General features: G+C 44.4%; 1 protein-coding gene across 4 annotated transcripts in view; it reads right to left on the bottom strand.

Annotated features, from left to right (window-relative positions):
• Window positions 1-17,442: 17,442 nt before the first annotated feature.
• The window catches only part of CD3D (CD3 delta subunit of T-cell receptor complex), a 44,808-nt gene continuing 42,160 nt past the window's right edge, over window positions 17,443-20,090 (bottom strand). For all 4 annotated transcript variants that reach the window (XM_085647406.1, XM_085647405.1, XM_085647404.1 and 1 more), the window contains one exon: window positions 17,443-17,877. In XM_085647406.1, coding sequence (XP_085503532.1) covers window positions 17,812-17,877 — 66 coding nt within the window. In that variant the 3' untranslated portion in view covers window positions 17,443-17,811. The remainder of the gene's footprint in view (window positions 17,878-20,090) is intronic.

Genomic DNA, 20,090 nt, shown 5'->3' with positions numbered 1-20,090 from the left:
AGGAAGAAAAATCCAGCTATCGGCGATTTTCCTCATTTTTAGGTCGAAACCTATAAGACCGCTCACCCGTCTGGTTTGCTAACGACTTTTTGTGGGCATTCTGAAAGCTTCCCTGGAAATGTATTTCACCCATTGCCTACTGATGGCTTTGTGGTTTGCTACTCACAGCTGCTTGCTTTCTATTGCCTGCATTTATTTGTTGTACCACCCCACTTCACTCAACTCAAATCTACCCCACTCTACTCTAATCTACCCCACTCCAATCTACCTCACTCTACTCCACTAAAGTCTACCCCAGTCTACAATCGACCCAAATTAACCCCATTCTATCCCACTCCATAATACCCTAATCAACCTCACTCCATTCTACCACAATCTACCCCATTCCACTCTACCCCACTCCATTTAAATCTACCACAATCTACCCCACTCCAGGCCACTAACTTTCAGCCATGCTGAACAGCCTCCACACTGGGGCCGTATTACAATACTTTGATATTACAAAAGGAGGCGCAGACGCTTGTGCCCCGCCTTCAGTAATACCGATAGTGCTGGCACACTTAAAGCGGCAGCATTACCTTCAGGGGACATTCCCTTGTTTGCATAGGGGGTGCCTTATGCAACTAAGGAAATTCCTTTGTCTCTGCACCCACGCCATATTACAAACGAGGGTGCAGAGGCAAAGAAGCTCTCAGGGGGCACACTCACTGTGTGGCACAGTGTGAGTGCCCCCTCTGAGAGCAGCCCTCTGGAGGGGAGAAAGGGTGTCCTATGGGCCACCTCGGACATCGCCTTGCAGACGGGTGCAGTCACTGACAGCAACTGCCAGCAAGGGGATCTCTAATCCCCTTTAAAAGTGCAGGCGGGTTGCCTCATGCACTGTTAAAACACGGAGCAGCTGCCAGTAGCTGCTCCATGTTTTCACATGGATGTACTGCCCCCAGGGCAGCGCAAGTTCACAGCGGCCCTGGGGGCAGCGCATACATCGTAATCGAGCGTATTGTCATTGTTTACGCTGTGCGCACCATTTAAAAGGAGCGTCTGGGACAAACAATGACTATGTTATGTTACGTTATTATGACTTGTACAGAGTACGTATACCCTTAAGTGTCTTGGCGCTTCCAGTTCTCCATACTGTGTTTCAGACCACTATTCCTTAAAGAGCCATGTCTTTAGTTTCTTTCTGAACTCAAGGAGAGAGGGAATTTTCCTAAGATGTAGTGGGAGGGAGTTCCATTCCTTTGTGGTATTGTAGCTAAAACTCCTCCCACCCCAGTTCATTTTTTTGATTCTGACAGTAGGCATCAGATTAGTATTGGCCGATCATAGAGGTCTGTTGGGGAGATACCATCTGAAAAGTTCCCATCAAAATTTTGGACCTTCTTTGTGGAGAGCCTTGTGAGCGATACCAAAGCGCCTTGAATATTACCCGCTGACCGACTGGCAGCCAATGCAGGTCCCGAACCCTGTTCTAACAGACTGATGTTTGGGGATATCCAGTATGAGTCTTGCAGCGGCATTTTGTACCGTTTGCAACTTTCTGAGTTTGTGGATTGGATATTGATGTATAGGCCATTGCAATAGTCAAGTTTTGATAAGACTAGAGAGGTCACAACCGTCTTTCTGGATTTTATGGGAATAACAGGAAGTATTTTTCTTAAGGTTTTAATCATAAAGTATGCGGAAAACACTACCTTGGAGACTTGGAGCTTCAGGCTCAATTTGTCATCTATAATAACTCCAAGGTTCTTGGCTTTGCCTACAGGTGTAGGAGGGGGGGGGGGCGAGATTCTCTGGCCACCACTCTGGGGACCAAGGTGGGAAGAGATTAACAAACATGATCACTTCCGTTTTGCTTGAATTCAGTTTCAAGCAATGATTGTTCATACAGTTACTTAACTTAATCATACAATCGTGAAGTTTTAGAGAATGATTGCGTAATACAGCCCCTGGTGTACAACATGGTTAAAACACATTGCCAAAGCCAACAGCAGGCTAGACCTATTTGATTTTCCAATGATTGTTGTACTGGTTGGGATATTAAAATACTGGTCATGTTGATAAAAACAGTCAGGTGGGCAATCTTTTGGCTTGTACCATTATGTCAACTGTTTCTACACTTAACCTAATCTTGAATATTCCACTTTAGTACCCTTCCCCCTAACCCCAATCCTCATAGTAACAATAAATCTGTCACTATCCACAACCCAAATACCTGTGGCAACACAAACTCTTGTGTATATGATTAGTTTAATTTAAAATCTGTATTACTACTTTTTAGGGCACACATACACACTGCTTTAGGTATACAATAAGAATTCATGTCAAGACACAACACATACTACTATACCACACAAAGTACAACACACACACACACATTGTATAACCTATGTAATCCCCTGAACCAAAATATGGCTCTACACCTAGAGTACACACATGGGCATCAATTCAGGGATAGTGAAAGTGACATCACACACCATTTGACCTTTACTATGACTCACACACTCAAATGCTTGAACATACACACACATTCACACATTCTCTCTCAGATAAACACACTCACCTACAAGCATACCTACAACATATATTTAAAAGCATTTTATTTTACTTACATTAACTTTCAGATAGGGTCTTATTCTAGCTAATTACACTCCATTTTTTACACTAATTGAAGTACTGGGTATTTTAGACCCAGCGGTGCAGGGGCACACACCCTATGACTTCGGGGTTTCACCCTGTTCCGGACCTACAGAAACACAGAGTCTTCTGGGTGAAGTCAAAGAATCGTTTATTGGCTGCAGACCAATGACAGGTATCCTAGAAGTACAACAGCGTGTATGTTCTCAGGAGACTGCTGAAAATCATAGGAACGGACTACATCTTAAATAGGCCTTTTTCGGCCTCAAGCATACATTCCTGAGTTTTATGAAACGGCAATATAACAGTGTACATTACAAAGAAAAGGCAGAGTCATGATGACCATCCCACATTCCAGTTCGGCCAACCCACAATGATTTACACAATAAGGTTGCGATCCCACGTTAGTTGTCAGTAGACCCCCCAATAAACATGAGCATCTCCTGTTTTGGGAAACAAGTCATAAAGCAGGAACAAGCAGGTGTGGAAGAGATTAGCCGGGGGTATGTGTAGGATGAGAAGGGTTTTATGATGGGTCGAGCCCTGATGCTAATCACAGGTGGACGGAGGAAGGGGAGCTCGTGAGACCAGTTTGACCCGGGGCAGCAGAGCCAGCTGCCCAGGTCACAGAGAAGTCACTGGAAAGCACATGTACTGAGAGGCCCGTATTTGCTCCATTATAGCCTATGTGAGGGCAATGACAAGAGGGCCACTGCTTCCAAAATGGAACCCGCGTAGTGCAGCAGAAGAACGTGTACGCAGTGCATTCAGGGCTAGAACGACAAGTAAAGCACTCGTACATGCCGCATTTACCATTTGCGGTTCGCTAATACCAAGATAGGCAGGGGTAGGGCCTTGTCCCCTACGCGGTCCCGAAGATTAAAGTACGACAGACCCTCCTTTTGCCCTTACATAGGCAATCACTATACTCATCTTAATCCTTAATCTGAGTCTAGGTCAATGTCCGCAAAGTCATGGAGATGTTGCTGTAGCATCATCCTATTACTTAGCTCGTCTCTCGATACAGGTTTCCTTACACATAAGGTAGCACAGAGGCCACACATCGCAGGAGCACACTGTATGCACAGACAGAACAGGAAAAGAATGGCTAAGATCATTCCAATGACCATCAGGACTTTCCAACCCCAGGCAGATATCAGTTCCCAGAACCATCCCATCAGTGACCAATCTCCCTTATCCACGTGTATGGCTTCAGATATTTTGTGGAGTTTGGAGATGGCTTGATACACCGTTGGAGCATTGTCTGGTATGAAAATGCAGCAACTGGATTGGATGACCTTGCATACCCCACCACGGTCTGCAAGAATAACGTCTAGGACCATGCGGTTCTGTAAAGTCATAAGGCGGTCCGCTTGGAGCTCAGCTGTCAGATTACTAAGGGCACCAGCCGTTACATTGATAGTGGATTCAACCACACGCGTCAGTCGTCGCAGGTTCCTACTATTGACCATAGGTCCCCAAAACGGCAGGAAACCCAAGAAGAAGTCTCCTGCTTCCTGACCGGCAGTGTCCTCCTTACTTATCACACCTCTCACAACTCTCGTCTTGTGATAATCAGAGGCAGCAGTGAATGTAGGCGGTAGCAGATTCGCAATATAACATGTGCCTGAGAAATCAGGGGGCAACCAGGTATATGCTCGATCATTACAGATGAAATAGGTACCCTTGGCAGCTAGAAAGGCAGGGGAAAATTGTGACGGGAAAGTGTACGTTTCGGTACAGTCACTTCTTCCCAGTTGAGCCCTAGGGTTCTGACCATTACCCTGTAAGCAGAACCGACCCATGTGGGGTACGACCCAGATTGGAGAAGAGATTTGTCGCTGTCTTTCACCCAGACTAATACTATACCCCGTCGCGTTCCATCCTACATAAGGTCTCAGCTCTTCTTTGGGAATGGACGAGTATGCGTCGATATCTCTACTCATATCGGCAACTCCTTTCATCAAAGCCTTATTATTGGTGATGGGTCTGATGGAACGTGGTTGGCGAGGGGAGTACGTCTCTAGAGCGTAGAGAAACATGGTCTGGAATGCCCATGACGATCCATTTGAACTATACGGCAGCACCAGGTAGGGAATACCCTTGTTAATGGTATGTGGCATTAACCCACAGACCCAGCAATTGGTCGTATTCACTACTAGCTGGTGCTGGTGCAAGAGCTGGATAAACGAGTTATTTACAAACTCCGATCGTCTGGTCTGTTCGTGCTCAGGCAGGGGGTGAAAAGAGTGAGAGGAGGCAGTAGAAAGAGATATAGGCTGTTGAGTGGGTGCAATAGGCTTTTGAGCGGAGAAGAACACAAGTCCTACAATAAACATCATGATACTACACAGTATAAAAAGGCACAAAAAGACAAAACATTTACTTTTTACAATTCTACACATCCTGTCTTTAGAGTTCATTTCCTCGATCGGTCTCTCCATCTTAAAAAACTCCATCCTCTACTCGGGCCGCTCGCGGCGGGTGAGTTTCTTCTGCTGAGGAGTACGCCTGTCAGTCCAGGGAAACGCCCTAGACCAACCAGAACCGTCGACCTAACGTCTTCGGCCTGTACCCCAAAGTCTTGACACCGCGACCCTGCGGCAGAACCCGGATGGTGGTTCGAAAAACAAAAAATCAAGAAAGTCTTTCAGATGGGAGAGTAAAAAATGTCAAAAAGGAAATAGTGAAGAAATCTTTATTTGTCCATGGGCCTAGGTCTCAAATCATAACGTAGACGGCCAGGTGCCGTTTGGTCTCGAAACAAAAGTTCAGGCTCAGTGGTGTCCAGTCGATTCAACGGTGGCACAGCTTCCTGTAGAATATTGTCACTCTCTTGCTCTGAAACTGTGTCTCTTAGGCGTGCATCACTGAATGGTGTGAAACGGAGTACAGTGTCTGTCTCAGAGTCGGTGATACCCTCCTTGACCCACCGGTCATATGGCAAAGGCAAGGGGACTACCTTGCAGTGGGTACCATGGACCCAGTGCTTCTTCCCTTTCACTCGCACTGCTGACCTTGTCGATAGTAGAACAAGATGAGGGCCAAGCCAGCGGGGCTCGTCGTTGCTCTTGCGCTGGAAGTTCCGGACTAGCACCCACGTACCAGGGTTGATGGGGTGTCCAGGAGTTTCAGAGACTTGAGGAAGAGTATCATGTACCTGTTGGTGCAAAACACGTAGTTTAACAGTCAAATCATACAGGTAATCGAGCAGCACTGGATGCTCTAGTTCACTAAATTTCGTGGGCCTTGGCACACCCCATACATTAGCCGGGCGGCCAAAGACCACCTCGTAGGGACTAAGTCCCACTTGTGAGTGTATTGTCATTCTGGTGGACAGGAGTGCTAGAGGCAGGGCATCAGGCCATTTAAGACCAGTGCTCGCCTGAATTTTAGCCAGCTTGAGCTTTAAGGCTCCATTGTAGCGCTCTACCAATCCAGCTGATTGGGGGTGATTTGCAGCGTGGAACTTCTGCTTTATCCCTAGCCCTTCACATACATTCTTCATCACTTTACCCACAAACTCACTCCCATTATCACACCATACCACTCTCGGCATTCCAAACCTGGGGAAGAACTCTTTCACAAGGACTTTGGCTGTGGACAGGGCAGTGTTATCTTTTAGAGGATAAGCCTCTAACCATTTTGAGAAAGCACAAACAACCACTAGTACATATTTCAGGTTGTTGCATCTTTCCATGTGAATAAAGTCCAGCTGCAAAACTTCGAATGGACATGATGGGGGCGCAAAGTGACCGGCTGGAGTTGGGGTTCCCCTACCAGGGTTGTACTTCAAACATACCATACAATTCTTGACCACATTCCCTGCACACTTGGGAATCCCAGCATTCTGCCATACTGGAGCCAACAACTTGCATATACCTTTCGTACTGATGTGTGCCATTCCATGCGCCATAGTAACTACTGGAAGCACATACGCGTCAGGCAACAACCATCGCCTATGTTCTGTCAGATCAGTCCAGCAACCATTCTCATCCAACTTACCCATACTCTCTCTCCACTTGCTTAACTCTTCCTCTGTGGCTTCAGCCTGAAGCAACTTCACACTCTCTATGGTGTTCTCGCACATTCCTACATCATTAACCCATCTTGCGGGGCCTGCAACATACATTCTAGTCTTCACATTCTGTGCCGTTTCTTTCGCGGTCTCATCAGCAAACGCATTCCCACGACCAACATCATCTGTAACCTTCCTGTGTGCACTGCATTTCATGATCGCAACTTGCAACGGTAGGGTCAGTGACTCAAGGAGATCATTCACCAACTTGCCATTCTGAATTTTAGCTCCATGTGACGTCAGGAACCCACGCTCTTTCCACAGTCGTCCAAAATTATGAGCCACGCCCAAGGCGTACTGGCTATCTGTATATATATTCACTCTCATTCCTTCAGATAACACACATGCTCTCGTGAGGGCGATTAATTCTGCTGCTTGGGCTGAATTATGTGGCACTCGTGCAGTTTCCACAACCGTATGTAAAGTCGTGATAGCATATGCAGCAGTCGTGTCACCATTAGGGAGCTTAAAGCATGAACCATCTACCCATAAGGTACCATCACACTCAGTCAGGGGAGTATCTTTCAGATCCACTCTCCCCTTCGTTTCTTCTTCCGTTCTGAACAGACAGTCATGTTGCTCAATCTCATCTGAGTCTGCCGGAATTGGCAACAATGTAGCTTGATTCAGTGTATTGCATCGTTTTATGTGAATGTGATTCGCTAACAGTGTAAGTTCGTAACCCGATAGGCGTGCACTAGTCAAGTGTTGTGTCTTGGTTCTATTCAATAATGTGTCTACAGCATGTGGAACCATAACGATCAATGTGTTATCCATTACCAGACCAGCAGATTGTCGGATAGACATCGCTGCAGCAGCTGTCGCTCTCAGACAGCTTGGCAATGCCCTCGCTACAGGGTCCAAAGTAGATGAAAAATACGCGCACGGGCGCGGTCTGTCGCCAAAGGGCTGGGTTAACACTGACAACGCACATCCATCTTTCTCATGGACATACAATGTAAAAGGCTTGCTATAGTCAGGAGTACCCAACACAGGAGCCGAACACAATGCATTACGCAGTTCCACAAAACTTTTCTGGCACTCTTCAGACCATGGGATAGGATTCGGTGTGTCTTTGCATGTTAAGGCTAACAAAGGTTTTGCCAGCAAGGAGAAACTAGGGATCCAATGCCTACAGTATGAAGTAATGCCCAAGAAAGCACGTACTTCTCTCTGTGTCTTTGGCACACTCAACTGTGCAATGGCTTGAATTCTCTCTGGAGTCAGTCTCCTTCCCTCCTTCGACAAGAGATGACCTAAGTAGGTCACTTCTTGTCGACAATATTGCAGCTTAGAGAGAGACACCTTGTGATGAAAAGCAGATAAATGGTGCAACAATGATAATGTGGCTTCTTTACAGATCTCCTCAGTATCCGCGGCGATGAGTAAATCGTCCACATACTGAATCAGAATAGCACCACTAGGCAAAACAAGTGCATCAAGCTGCGCTTTCAAAGCTTGACTGTATATAGATGGACTCTCACAGTAGCCCTGGGGAGCGCGTTTGAAGCGGAAGCTTCGGCCTCCCAGACTAAACCCGAAAATGTCTCTGCTCTCCTCTGCAATTGGGATGCTAAAGAAAGCATTCTTTAAATCGATCACTGAAAACCATTCAGCAGAGGCTGGAATCATCGTTAACAAGGCAGTTATATCAGGGACAACTGGAAACTGCGGTACAACAATCTTATTAACCTCTCTAAGATCAATCACAAATCTGTAAACAGGTGGCTGTGAAGGGTCCGTTCGTTTTAAGACAGGTAAAATCGGGCTATTGCAAACGTTGCCTCTTGTTTCTTCAATCACACCTTTATCAATGAAGTCGTGGACAATGTCTAACAATGCCTTTTGGCCTTCATTAGAGATCTTGTACTGGGGAATACGTGGCAGTCTGACATTAGCCTTTAAAGTCACCACGTATGGCGGTATCTCCAAAAGACCCACATCATTGGGACCAGTAGCCCAAAGGGCATCCGGAAGGGATGACAATTCAGGCGGCATCGTATTTTTGGACAAATACATTGGGGAAATTACTTTCTTGCCTAATGTAAGTTGTACTCCCGAGGTAGAACAATACAATGTAGCATGCAATCTTTTCAACAAATCCAGTCCCAGCAAATTCTCACCACAACCTGTCGTCAGAATCAGAGGTGCTTTTAGCTCGCAAGGTCCAACAGAAAGTGACATGGGACTAGAAATCGGATTCCTAACAGGGGCGCCAGAAAAACCTATGGAAACATTTATATCGCCAGACAAAGGTGCGCCAGGGAGTTTGGAATGCATAATTGAACTCTTTGCAGCACCAGTGTCTAGCAGAAAAGGCTCCGTTACATTTGCTGTAGTCACCTCAACATACGGTCCACTCTGATCCACTGGCACTGAAACAACTCCCTCTCTCTGTCTATGGCTGTCCTAGTAATCAGCATGTTCTGCATCACCGTCCTCTGCATAATAATCATTAGTGTAATACTGAGCCGTATTACCAGTCGCGTTAGCTTGCTGATCAAAGCTATTAATGGTATTCTGAGGCGGCAGAGGACGCGCATTTTGGGGAACACTTCCACGCCCTCTACCTCTAGGAGCTTGCTGACCACCTCTACCTCTTGCGCCATACATATTACCATTCCGCTGCATTAATTTAGGGCAACTATATTTAAAATGACCTTCCTCTTTGCAGTATGAACATTGGTTGGGACCTACCGGGACACGTGGCTGATAATACCCGTTCATTTGCTGATTGTTCTGAAATTGTTGGGGTTGGTGATAGATACCTGGGGGCTGCCTATAATTATTCTGACCTCCACGTGGCGGATAGGCCTGCTGCAAAAGGACCTTTGTCTTTAATTCCTTCGTTTTCTTCTCTGTTCGATCTTTCTCGTCTTTATCTCTGTTTTCATAATACTGTGCGGTAGCCAGTATTTGCGCTGAAGAGGAAACAGCCCAAGAACTCTCTGAGTCTTTCAACTTTTTACACAGGTCAGGGAGTAAATTCTGCACAAACTTATCCACGAACAACCGTTGGCCACCCTCAGTACTCATATCCTGCCCACTGTGATCAATGAACGTTTCCTCAAACCTAGTAAAGAAGTCTGACACTGTCTCATCCTTTTTCTGCTTACATGCAGATAACTTGTCCCAATTTACGCGCATTGCTGGCATTAATGTCTTCATATACGTGATGATTCTACCAGGGAGTTCAGCTACTAAAGGCTCAGGTTTCGCGCCACCAGTTTGTCTTGCATCAGCAGCAATAATGTTAGCCCATGTAGCCCCTAGCTCTTGGTCATGATCCGCATTACGGATCGACCCCCATAGGGGCTGTGGAACAACATTACCAAACAACATGTCTATGTCAGCCAAATTCATAATACATGATCCTGCCGTTTGTGCCAATTCTTTATAATAACCCGCCGGATTTTTACGGGGATCAGGTAAGGACTGTTTAAGCGCTAACACCTCAGAACGCTTCCATGGAACATGCACCCAAACACGCTGGAAATGTGCTGGAACAGCGGGATTAGCACCGGCAGCTGCAACCGCTTCCTTCCATACCGGGGGCACTTCTCTCATGGGGTATTGTCCCACTTTTTCTTTTCTCCCCACAGGGACATCCTGTTCGAACAATGACTGTTGACATTCATCATTCCTGAAGGACAGTACAACCGCAACTGCTTTATCTATATCGCGGTCTACAATCATACCAGCTCCAAAATCGGACCTTACTCTACACAATTCCCGTGGCCTCGGATTTCTACCACTATCCTCCAATTCCTCACAGAGAATTTCGCACATCTTCTCAAACACATATCTCTGCTTCGGGGCATCCCACTGATGGAAGACATTAACAACCGATTCCACATCATACAATGAAGGGAAAACAATCCATCTGCGCGCCATGCTATCTATTACGTTCTTCTCATCAGGGGTAGGCAACTGACTACGCAATTGCTTACGCTGCAAACCAGGAGTCGCACCAGACAACTCAAAGAGAAGCGACATTAATGAAGTAACCACATTAGCTAAACGCTGTCGCGCTGAAGGAGAAGCTGAGGCAGAAACAGGGGGGAAAACAGAGGGAAGAAAAGAGGACGTAGAAACAGGTACCGAAGTGGTGCAAGGAAAAGTGTTGGGAGAGGCCGCTGCCGAATTAGGCAAGGTTACAGGAAGCGCGGGGGCAGTTGGAAGCACAATTGACGGCCCTTGAGAGGGCTGTGGTACATTAATAAAAGCCGGTTGTGCAGCAGCTGGTGCTTGCGGCAAAGCCTGCAATACATTAACTGGAGGTGGCATATTCACAAGCTGAGGAGGCGCCGTAGCATTTTGCGCATATGGGGGAGGCGAACTCAACAAGTGTGACATTAGGGGATCTTTCTCCTTGTCTTCGGACTCATTCTGCTTAGAGTGTGGTAAAGCCGGGTAACATTTGTCAATCCCTAACTTACGCTGCCTGTGCAACTGCTCGCTCATCTGCTCCTCCTCATTGTCTCTAAATTGTACAGCTGCTTGCATTACTGACATACCTCTTTCTCTTTTATTCTTTTTCGCTAGCTTAATTTCTTTCTGTTTGGCTTCCTTTCGCCATAAGCGGAAAGAGTCAAACATCGCCGGCCGGGCTTTCTTCTTAAACAATTTAATTTCCAAATTATCCAGAATATCGGTATCAAAACTACCATTTTGGGGCCATTTTAAAACACCGTCTTTCCTAGTGTAGTGGATCCACACTTCGTTATATGCAATAGGGCCTACGCCATGTTTTACATAGAGCTCATAAGTTGGAGTTCCAACCGGAGGAACCGGACATGATTCTTCTAGCTGGAAATCTTTTCCACAACCCAAACAGAATAATCTACCAAATATTCTAGAGCCAGGCATCTTCGCTCACTAGTCTAGATCCAAACGTCAAAGGATTATCGATTACGATAGTCTCGTGAATACACGAGTCCTCTGGCTTTGGGGTTTGCAAACACCAAATCACCAATTACCAAATCAAACCAAACGATCCCGAGGGATACCAAAACAAAGGGGAGACGCTCCACTTATACTTAACTGAATATTGCTGATCGATGACGTCACCAGAAGACTCTCTCGATTGTTTCGCTCTCTCAAACTCGTCAAGGGTCCAAAACAGGTCGATTAATCAGGGCAGCAGTCCTTCGTAGCCGTCGGGACGCGGAGAACCTCGCAGAAAAGACTTTCGGACCACGTCGACATGCAGGGGTCGATGAAGTGGCGGCCTTCCTCCGGAATTTCCACACGAAGCTCCTCACGAACCTCTGGCTTGGACTGGTACCGCTGAAATCGGCCCCACGTTGGGCGCCAAACTGAAGTACTGGGTATTTTAGACCCAGCGGTGCAGGGGCACACACCCTATGACTTCGGGGTTTCACCCTGTTCCGGACCTACAGAAACACAGAGTCTTCTGGGTGAAGTCAAAGAATCGTTTATTGGCTGCAGACCAATGACAGGTATCCTAGAAGTACAACAGCGTGTATGTTCTCAGGAGACTGCTGAAAATCATAGGAACGGACTACATCTTAAATAGGCCTTTTTCGGCCTCAAGCATACATTCCTGAGTTTTATGAAACGGCAATATAACAGTGTATATTACAAAGAAAAGGCAGAGTCATGATGACCATCCCACATTCCAGTTCGGCCAACCCACAATGATTTACACAATAAGGTTGCGATCCCACGTTAGTTGTCAGTAGACCCCCCAATAAACATGAGCATCTCCTGTTTTGGGAAACAAGTCATAAAGCAGGAACAAGCAGGTGTGGAAGAGATTAGCCGGGGGTATGTGTAGGATGAGAAGGGTTTTATGATGGGTCGAGCCCTGATGCTAATCACAGGTGGACGGAGGAAGGGGAGCTCGTGAGACCAGTTTGACCCGGGGCAGCAGAGCCAGCTGCCCAGGTCACAGAGAAGTCACGGGAAAGCACATGTACTGAGAGGCCTGTATTTGCTCCATGATAGCCTATGTGAGGGCAATGACAAGATGGCCACTGCTTCCAAAATGGAACCCGCGTAGTGCAGCAGAAGAACGTGTACGCAGTGCATTCAGGGCTAGAACGACGAGTAAAGCACTCGTACATGCCGCATTTACCATTTGCGGTTCGCTAATACCAAGATAGGCAGGGGTAGGGCCTTGTCCCCTACGCGGTCCCGAAGATTAAAGTACGACAGACCCTCCTTTTGCCCTTACATAGGCAATCACTATACTCATCTTAATCCTTAATCTGAGTCTAGGTCAATGTCCGCAAAGTCATGGAGATGTTGCTGTAGCATCATCCTATTACTTAGCTCGTCTCTCGATACAGGTTTCCTTACACATAAGGTAGCACAGAGGCCACACATCGCAGGAGCACACTGTATGCACAGACAGAACAGGAAAAGAATGGCTAAGATCATTCCAATGACCATCAGGACTTTCCAACCCCAGGCAGATATCAGTTCCCAGAACCATCCCATCAGTGACCAATCTCCCTTATCCACGTGTATGGCTTCAGATATTTTGTGGAGTTTGGAGATGGCTTGATACACCGTTGGAGCATTGTCTGGTATGAAAATGCAGCAACTGGATTGGATGACCTTGCATACCCCACCACGGTCTGCAAGAATAACGTCTAGGACCATGCGGTTCTGTAAAGTCATAAGGCGGTCCGCTTGGAGCTCAGCTGTCAGATTACTAAGGGCACCAGCCGTTACATTGATAGTGGATTCAACCACACGCGTCAGTTGTCGCAGGTTCCTACTATTGAACATAGGTCCCCAAAACGGCAGGAAACCCAAGAAGAAGTCTCCTGCTTCCTGACCGGCAGTGTCCTCCTTACTTATCACACCTCTCACAACTCTCGTCTTGTGATAATCAGAGGCAGCAGTGAATGTAGGCGGTAGCAGATTCGCAATATAACATGTGCCTGAGAAATCAGGGGGCAACCAGGTATATGCTCGATCATTACAGATGAAATAGGTACCCTTGGCAGCTAGAAAGGCAGGGGAAAATTGTGACGGGAAAGTGTATGTTTCGGTACAGTCACTTCTTCCCAGTTGAGCCCTAGGGTTCTGACCATTACCCTGTAAGCAGAACCGACCCATGTGGGGTACGACCCAGATTGGAGAAGAGATTTGTCGCTGTCTTTCACCCAGACTAATACTATACCCCGTCGCGTTCCATCCTACATAAGGTCTCAGCTCTTCTTTGGGAATGGACGAGTATGCGTCGATATCTCTACTCATATCGGCAACTCCTTTCATCAAAGCCTTATTATTGGTGATGGGTCAGATGGAACGTGGTTGGCGAGGGGAGTACGTCTCTAGAGCGTAGAGAAACATCCAACCTCTGAGGCCAGGAGTCACAAAGGCAGTGCCAGGGGTAGCAAGGGGTCACAGCTGCGACCCCTGAATGAAGTCTATGAGTGCACATTAGACACATAGATCATTGCTTGCAGTCTGTTGTGAACACTTAAATAAGACGGAACAGCTTTACTTTCACATATTTTAATTTTGTCAATTTCTTTAGGGTGGCACAACTCGTAAAACTTAAGGCATAGTCTAACTATCACCAACTCTGCTCGTCATAACTGTGTTCCTCATGGCTCCACCGTCTTTTCAGCCATGCCATTCCCCTCAATGTGGGGGTTCACAAACTAATTTCTTTCCATTGTCAGCACTGCAAATGGACATGCATCAGTTGTCATTGGCAGCACCTGCAACACGTTCTGTACTTATTTAAGTCAGGGTGCATCACAGGGCTGTTGCAGGCTTCTATCGTCCTCTAGGCGAAAGATGAGCTCAGGAAGAGGGGTGCAAGTATATTATTTTTCGTTTCTCTCTAGAGACATGTCTAACTACTGATGCTTGCACTGTCCTGGAATATAAATAATGTATTTTAATAGCAGGCACATTTTCTGCTATTTGAATAAAATATTGAGGTGTAAAAATATCGGGAGACAGAAATATTGAAATAAAAATATTATGATACAAAAAATATCATGATGCAGAAATATCCTTGTCAATAATATAGTTTTTCAGGTAAGTAATATCGTTGTTAAGAATATCGTTGTTGTAAATATCGTTTTCAATAATATAGTTGTAAAGAATATTGTTTTTTAATTAATCTTATGTATTTTAGTTTATCTATTAATGTTATGTGTTAGTATTTATTTCATAACTGTTATTCATTTTGTTACATATAGTTTGTAATTTTAAGTGGTTTACAATTTTCTATTTAATTGTTAGTAGTAATTTATAGTTTTTTAGTGGACTGTTGGGTTTGTAGAGTGTTAGGGTAGGAAGATAATTAAGTACCAATTAATGATTAATTATGTAATCATTTTAAAGTAAGTATTTGATTGATATACATTATGTATATTATGTAATATTAAATTATCATATATATATTTTAGGTGAAGGTTGCTACATTTGTAGGGGTATAGGGTGGGAAGTTTATTTGGTAATCATTAATTAACGATTAATTTTTAATTTATAATTAATTTTTCAATTATTAATTATGTAAGTTGTGTAATAATCATATATTTAATTATAGTTTAAGTGCAGACTGTTGTGTTTGTGGAGTATAGGATTGGAAGTTAATTAAGTAATAATAAATTAATAATCAATTAATCATTTATTATTAATTATTGAATTGATTATTAATTATGTACATTATGTAACACTGATTTATTTTAGTTATATTTTAGTTCAATTACAGACATTTACATTTTGTTGTGTTGGAGAAAACAACCTTTCCTTTACACGCTCAAATTACCAGATAAATCCTTTCTAATTTGAAGTATGAGAAATAAAAATAAACACCAAGCTCCCTCAGAAGACACAGCCTGACATTTGCTCTCTGTCTTTCAATGCACAGCAAATGTGACAAGATAAGAACAAAATGTACAGGCCTGTTTAAAAAGTGAGCACTTGTGGAAGAATACTGTAAACAGACTATGCTCCATGGGAGGGTCAAAGGCATGCTTGACAGAATAAAACAAATAAAGCTAGCAAATAGAAAGCAAGCAAATGTGAATTACCAACCACAAAGTCAAAGATAAGTAATGGGAGGAATGCAATTTTGGGTCAGTTGTCAGAATGTACCTAAGAGCTCTTTAGCAACCAGACAGTTGTGCTCTCTGGTAGGCTTCGACTTGCATAAGGTCAGGAACTAAACTTTTAGTTTTACTCCACAAGTGTGGCAAGTGGCATTATGACATACAAGACCATGAGCCACTCCTGGCATTTCAGCCAACAGCACATTGCATTGTGGAGCCTGTAGTTTTGCTTTAAATGGTTTCATTATGCACTCAAAAGCCCAACATGAAAAGTGCTGTTGGCTACAATGCCAGACTTGGCCGTAGGTATTACTCATGACATAGAGCCACTTGCAAGGTATGTTTAAAAAAATGTAAAGTAGTTTTGTCCATTTCAAAAACTGCCTATTTCCCTCGTCAAGGTAAAAATTGTTGATATGTTTTGTGCAGGATCACTCTTTCTTTCACATCTTGCACTAAAACCAGCATTACCAATGCAAATTCTTTTGCCTTTTGTGTAGTGGAAAGTTTTATACCATGTTTCACACTAAAGATACAACAAGAACAGCAGTACAACCTTCTCTCACACCAATAATACATCAAGGACGTGTTAAAGAACTGTTGTACACTCTATGTACACAGACATAAGCATACAAGAAATAAGAAACTCCTGGAAAAAAACAGTCAAACCTCTAATGGAATTTCCATACATTCGTGTGCTCATATAGGAAGGTGAGCTTTCACCAACTAGTGGGATATGTTTCATTATTGGGTTCCATATTTAGCACTGGGAAGCATCCAAGACTACAACTAATCAATGACTATTCAGTCCCCTCGATTTGAGTTCTCTGGTTTGGGTGAGGTTATGCTCCTTATATTGATATTTATATTGACATTTATGTTCTCCCTTTGTTAAACTCTCACACCTACATTACAATTGTGTGTGGGTGAGTTAAAACGTTTTACTGTTGTCTGTTTACCAAAAGCTTAAAAACAGGAAGGTCGAACAACAGACCGTGCTTTTTCTGTCAACATGTTTTGGAGCTTGAAGATTGCCCTTACAGGTTCAGGCGCCTTCCTCAGGGTTATAGGTATCAAACATCAAAGATTGTGAAACAGTCCCTAGTTAAAAGAGCATGTTATTGTTCAAGTGCATCCAATCTATCCTTTATTTTTTCATATTATGGGGCAACTGCAGTTGAACAGACAATGAGCAGGTTCCCCTTGTGAGCTCTGTTTTCCCAATTACATGAATTACTTCTGGTGTCAAAATACATAACTATAGGGACACCAGAAGTAGTGTGTGTTATTGGGATGATACAGACCTCAAAAGAGGAACATGCTCATTGTCTGTGCAGAATTGGTACCTAGTGATCAGAGGGTTACACCCAGCCTGCACACGAAGTCACAAGGCGCTGTGCAATCCCAGCCTCAGTGCTGCAGGTGTCTGAAATGTTGAGCGCAACCACCAGTTGGAATCCTATTAAGATAGCTCAGAGAGTACGTTCCCCGGCAGCAGAGATCTGGTTACAATCCTAGTGAGAAATTCTCAGAAAGTTAATTGACTCCCACTGTAGATATGGTGACAAATAGACCTGCATACTGCTTCCGGGTCAGACTTACATCCTTCTTTGGTCCATAAAATGATGTATTTAAAGCGTTTCAATGCTGAAGACATTGTCAATAAACGTTAACAATACATATATGCAACTTTCGTATTTATTACTATCAAAGCAAGCTCGAAACATATTTCCAAATAGCACAGAAGAAATTTTGAAGAAAAAGATTACTTGCATAACTTAGGCCTGTGCAAAGTTCATTGACATTGAAGGTAGCTTAATAATAGGGTTTGGGGCACTCCCTGGCGCTCACTGTGAGGGCCTGTGACAAACAATGACCCACAGGTTGAGGACCTCAGATATTTATAGTGCACTTTTACATGGTATTCTGATGTCATGTGAAGTCACCAAGTTTCTGAAGACTGAACGAGAGACGGGCTGATAGACTGCGGCCATCTTGAAACAAGCCTCTTTCGCGCATGCGTGGGATGATGTCAGCCTGCAGGCGACTTTACTTCCGTCGGGGCCTGCTTGCAGAGATGTGACTATAGGCGCTCTCTTCGCGGTCTCTCAGTGGCTGCCAGAGAAAAACACCAAGATAATGTGTGAATTGGCTGACCCTACACAGAGTGTCAACCTGTGAAAATCAAGCCAGGGTCAACCTACCTTTGCAACTGTTGCATACTTTTGCCTCTCCATTCGTAACATAATGGACGCCAAGTTCAAGTAAAAGGAATACGAAAAGAAAGATATGCAAGTTTAAAGATGGGGTGCAAGGATTAGGTGTTAATAGATGTGAAGGATGGAAGAGAAATGGGGTGCAGTACAGGGGTTGCTAGGATACAGAGGCTCTATGGCTGCATTAGTGTTATGATGACCAGATTTTGATTTCCAAAAACGGGACATGGATATTCAATTAATACTGAAGTTTGGCAGCATTTGAGGGCAGAAAATGAAAACTGACAGCAATGACATTCTAAAATTGCAAGGTTTGTCTTAATTACGCTGGAAAAATTAAATAAACTTGACGCACAGTATCACCCAAGATACTTACATTTCCTCCTTATGATCTCAGACCTCTCAAGTGTTACCAATGTTGAGGAGAAAAACTAATTAACACAATTATGACATAACAGGAAGTGATGTCACATGACATTTGAGAAGGATGACACTACAGGAAGTCAATTAACTAAAAGCTACAAATGCTCAAAATATTTTTCAACAATATAATAATACTAAAACCATCACAAAACACACACACAAATTAAAACGAACTTAAGACTTCAATTATAGGCTCGACGTTATAGTAATTACCACATTCCAGGATAAATACCACATAAAATTACGACACATCTTATCAGAAGTTAAAGTCACATGCAATAGTTTTCGCATGGGGTAAATACCAGACGACAGTGGTCCGCGTGGATCAGGTATTGCTTGGACTATATATCACATATGATATTTACCACATAAAAAATAGCACGTGGTAAATAAACCCAATTACAAGTATGAGAAAGTATGAAAACCAGTATAAATTATCACCTAAAATACCTGCACTCAAAAGCATATGGTTATAGTTCCTGAAAGAGTAGAGAATGAAGAAAAAGTTGGAAACAACACCAAAAATTTAACAGTACACAAAAACAGTGCCTGCACGGTTTTATCTGAAAAAAACACACATCTGTCCACAGACCCAGACCTAAATAAATCGCCATGCAGAGGTGAACCATTCATACAGGGACTGCAGCAGCTCACACTTCCACTTTGCAGTACACCACCATGGGTAAAGCACTGCTAGGTAGGCCTTCTGGAGAGAACTGTACTCACCACAACCAGTAGGTCATCATGTATGTCCACTCATTCTTTGTTACTGAATGACATTGTTCTAAAGTGTGATGTAACCTCTCCAATTGGGAAGGGTGTTGCGAGTATTGGAATTTCACTCACTGTTTTTTAAATTCTGTTGAACATGTTTGTAGGACATCACTCATCATTCACACATTCACTAGAGTTGACATGAGTATTCTCTGACGGGCACTCGCACAATACAGGTGCATATACATAGCCACAGCACCATCTCTCCTCTCATGTTGGATTCCACTGACCTCTTGACCGCAACTGATACCTTTCACTCTGAACATATTAAGGATAGTCCTAATTTTTTCTTCCCAGGGCTTGGGGTAGGGGTTGGGTGAAGAACCGCCCCAGAGGCCAACCGCTCTTCCTTGAGCTTATGTTTCCAGCGTTTCAACGTTTGGAACCACTTTTTGACATCTTCAATGTCACATGGGTATGTTCATACAGCAGTGATTGGGCCCCTTATTTTCTTCCACAGTTGTGCTGCTGTTTGCAGTGGGGCTTTTTAGCCGATCAGACGGTTGAGGAGACTTCTTACCTCCTTTGCAAGGAACTCTTGTCAAAGACCCATAAACTGGTCCTGGGTAGCCCTGATGGAATCCCTGATGGAAGAATTTTATAGGCTTTTTCAGATGTTGGCCAAGTGATGCCAGAGGATGGCAACTGATTCTGTTTGGCAATTTGTAAGATATTTTGGCCACACAAAATGTTCGCTTGTGGACTGCCACACAGGAAGAAGTGTTAGTGTGCAAGGCTGCCGGGGGGGGGGTTGCGCAGCAGCCCCCCCTAAAAGGGCGGCTGCCTTAGTGCCACAGGAAGGCACTGGAGGCACCAGTCTAGTCCCTGGGCCACGGCCAGGGAGGATGTCCGGTGGACCCACTTCCGGGGAAGGGGGAGGGGACAAGGGTATTTAGGCTGTCCACGCACGATGTT

Source organism: Triturus cristatus, chromosome 3_2, assembly GCF_964204655.1.
Source record: "Triturus cristatus chromosome 3_2, aTriCri1.1, whole genome shotgun sequence".
Classification (NCBI taxonomy): Eukaryota; Metazoa; Chordata; class Amphibia; order Caudata; family Salamandridae; genus Triturus; species Triturus cristatus.
The sequence above is the reverse complement of the archived record's forward strand: the minus strand, read 5'-3'. Positions and strand labels throughout refer to the sequence as shown.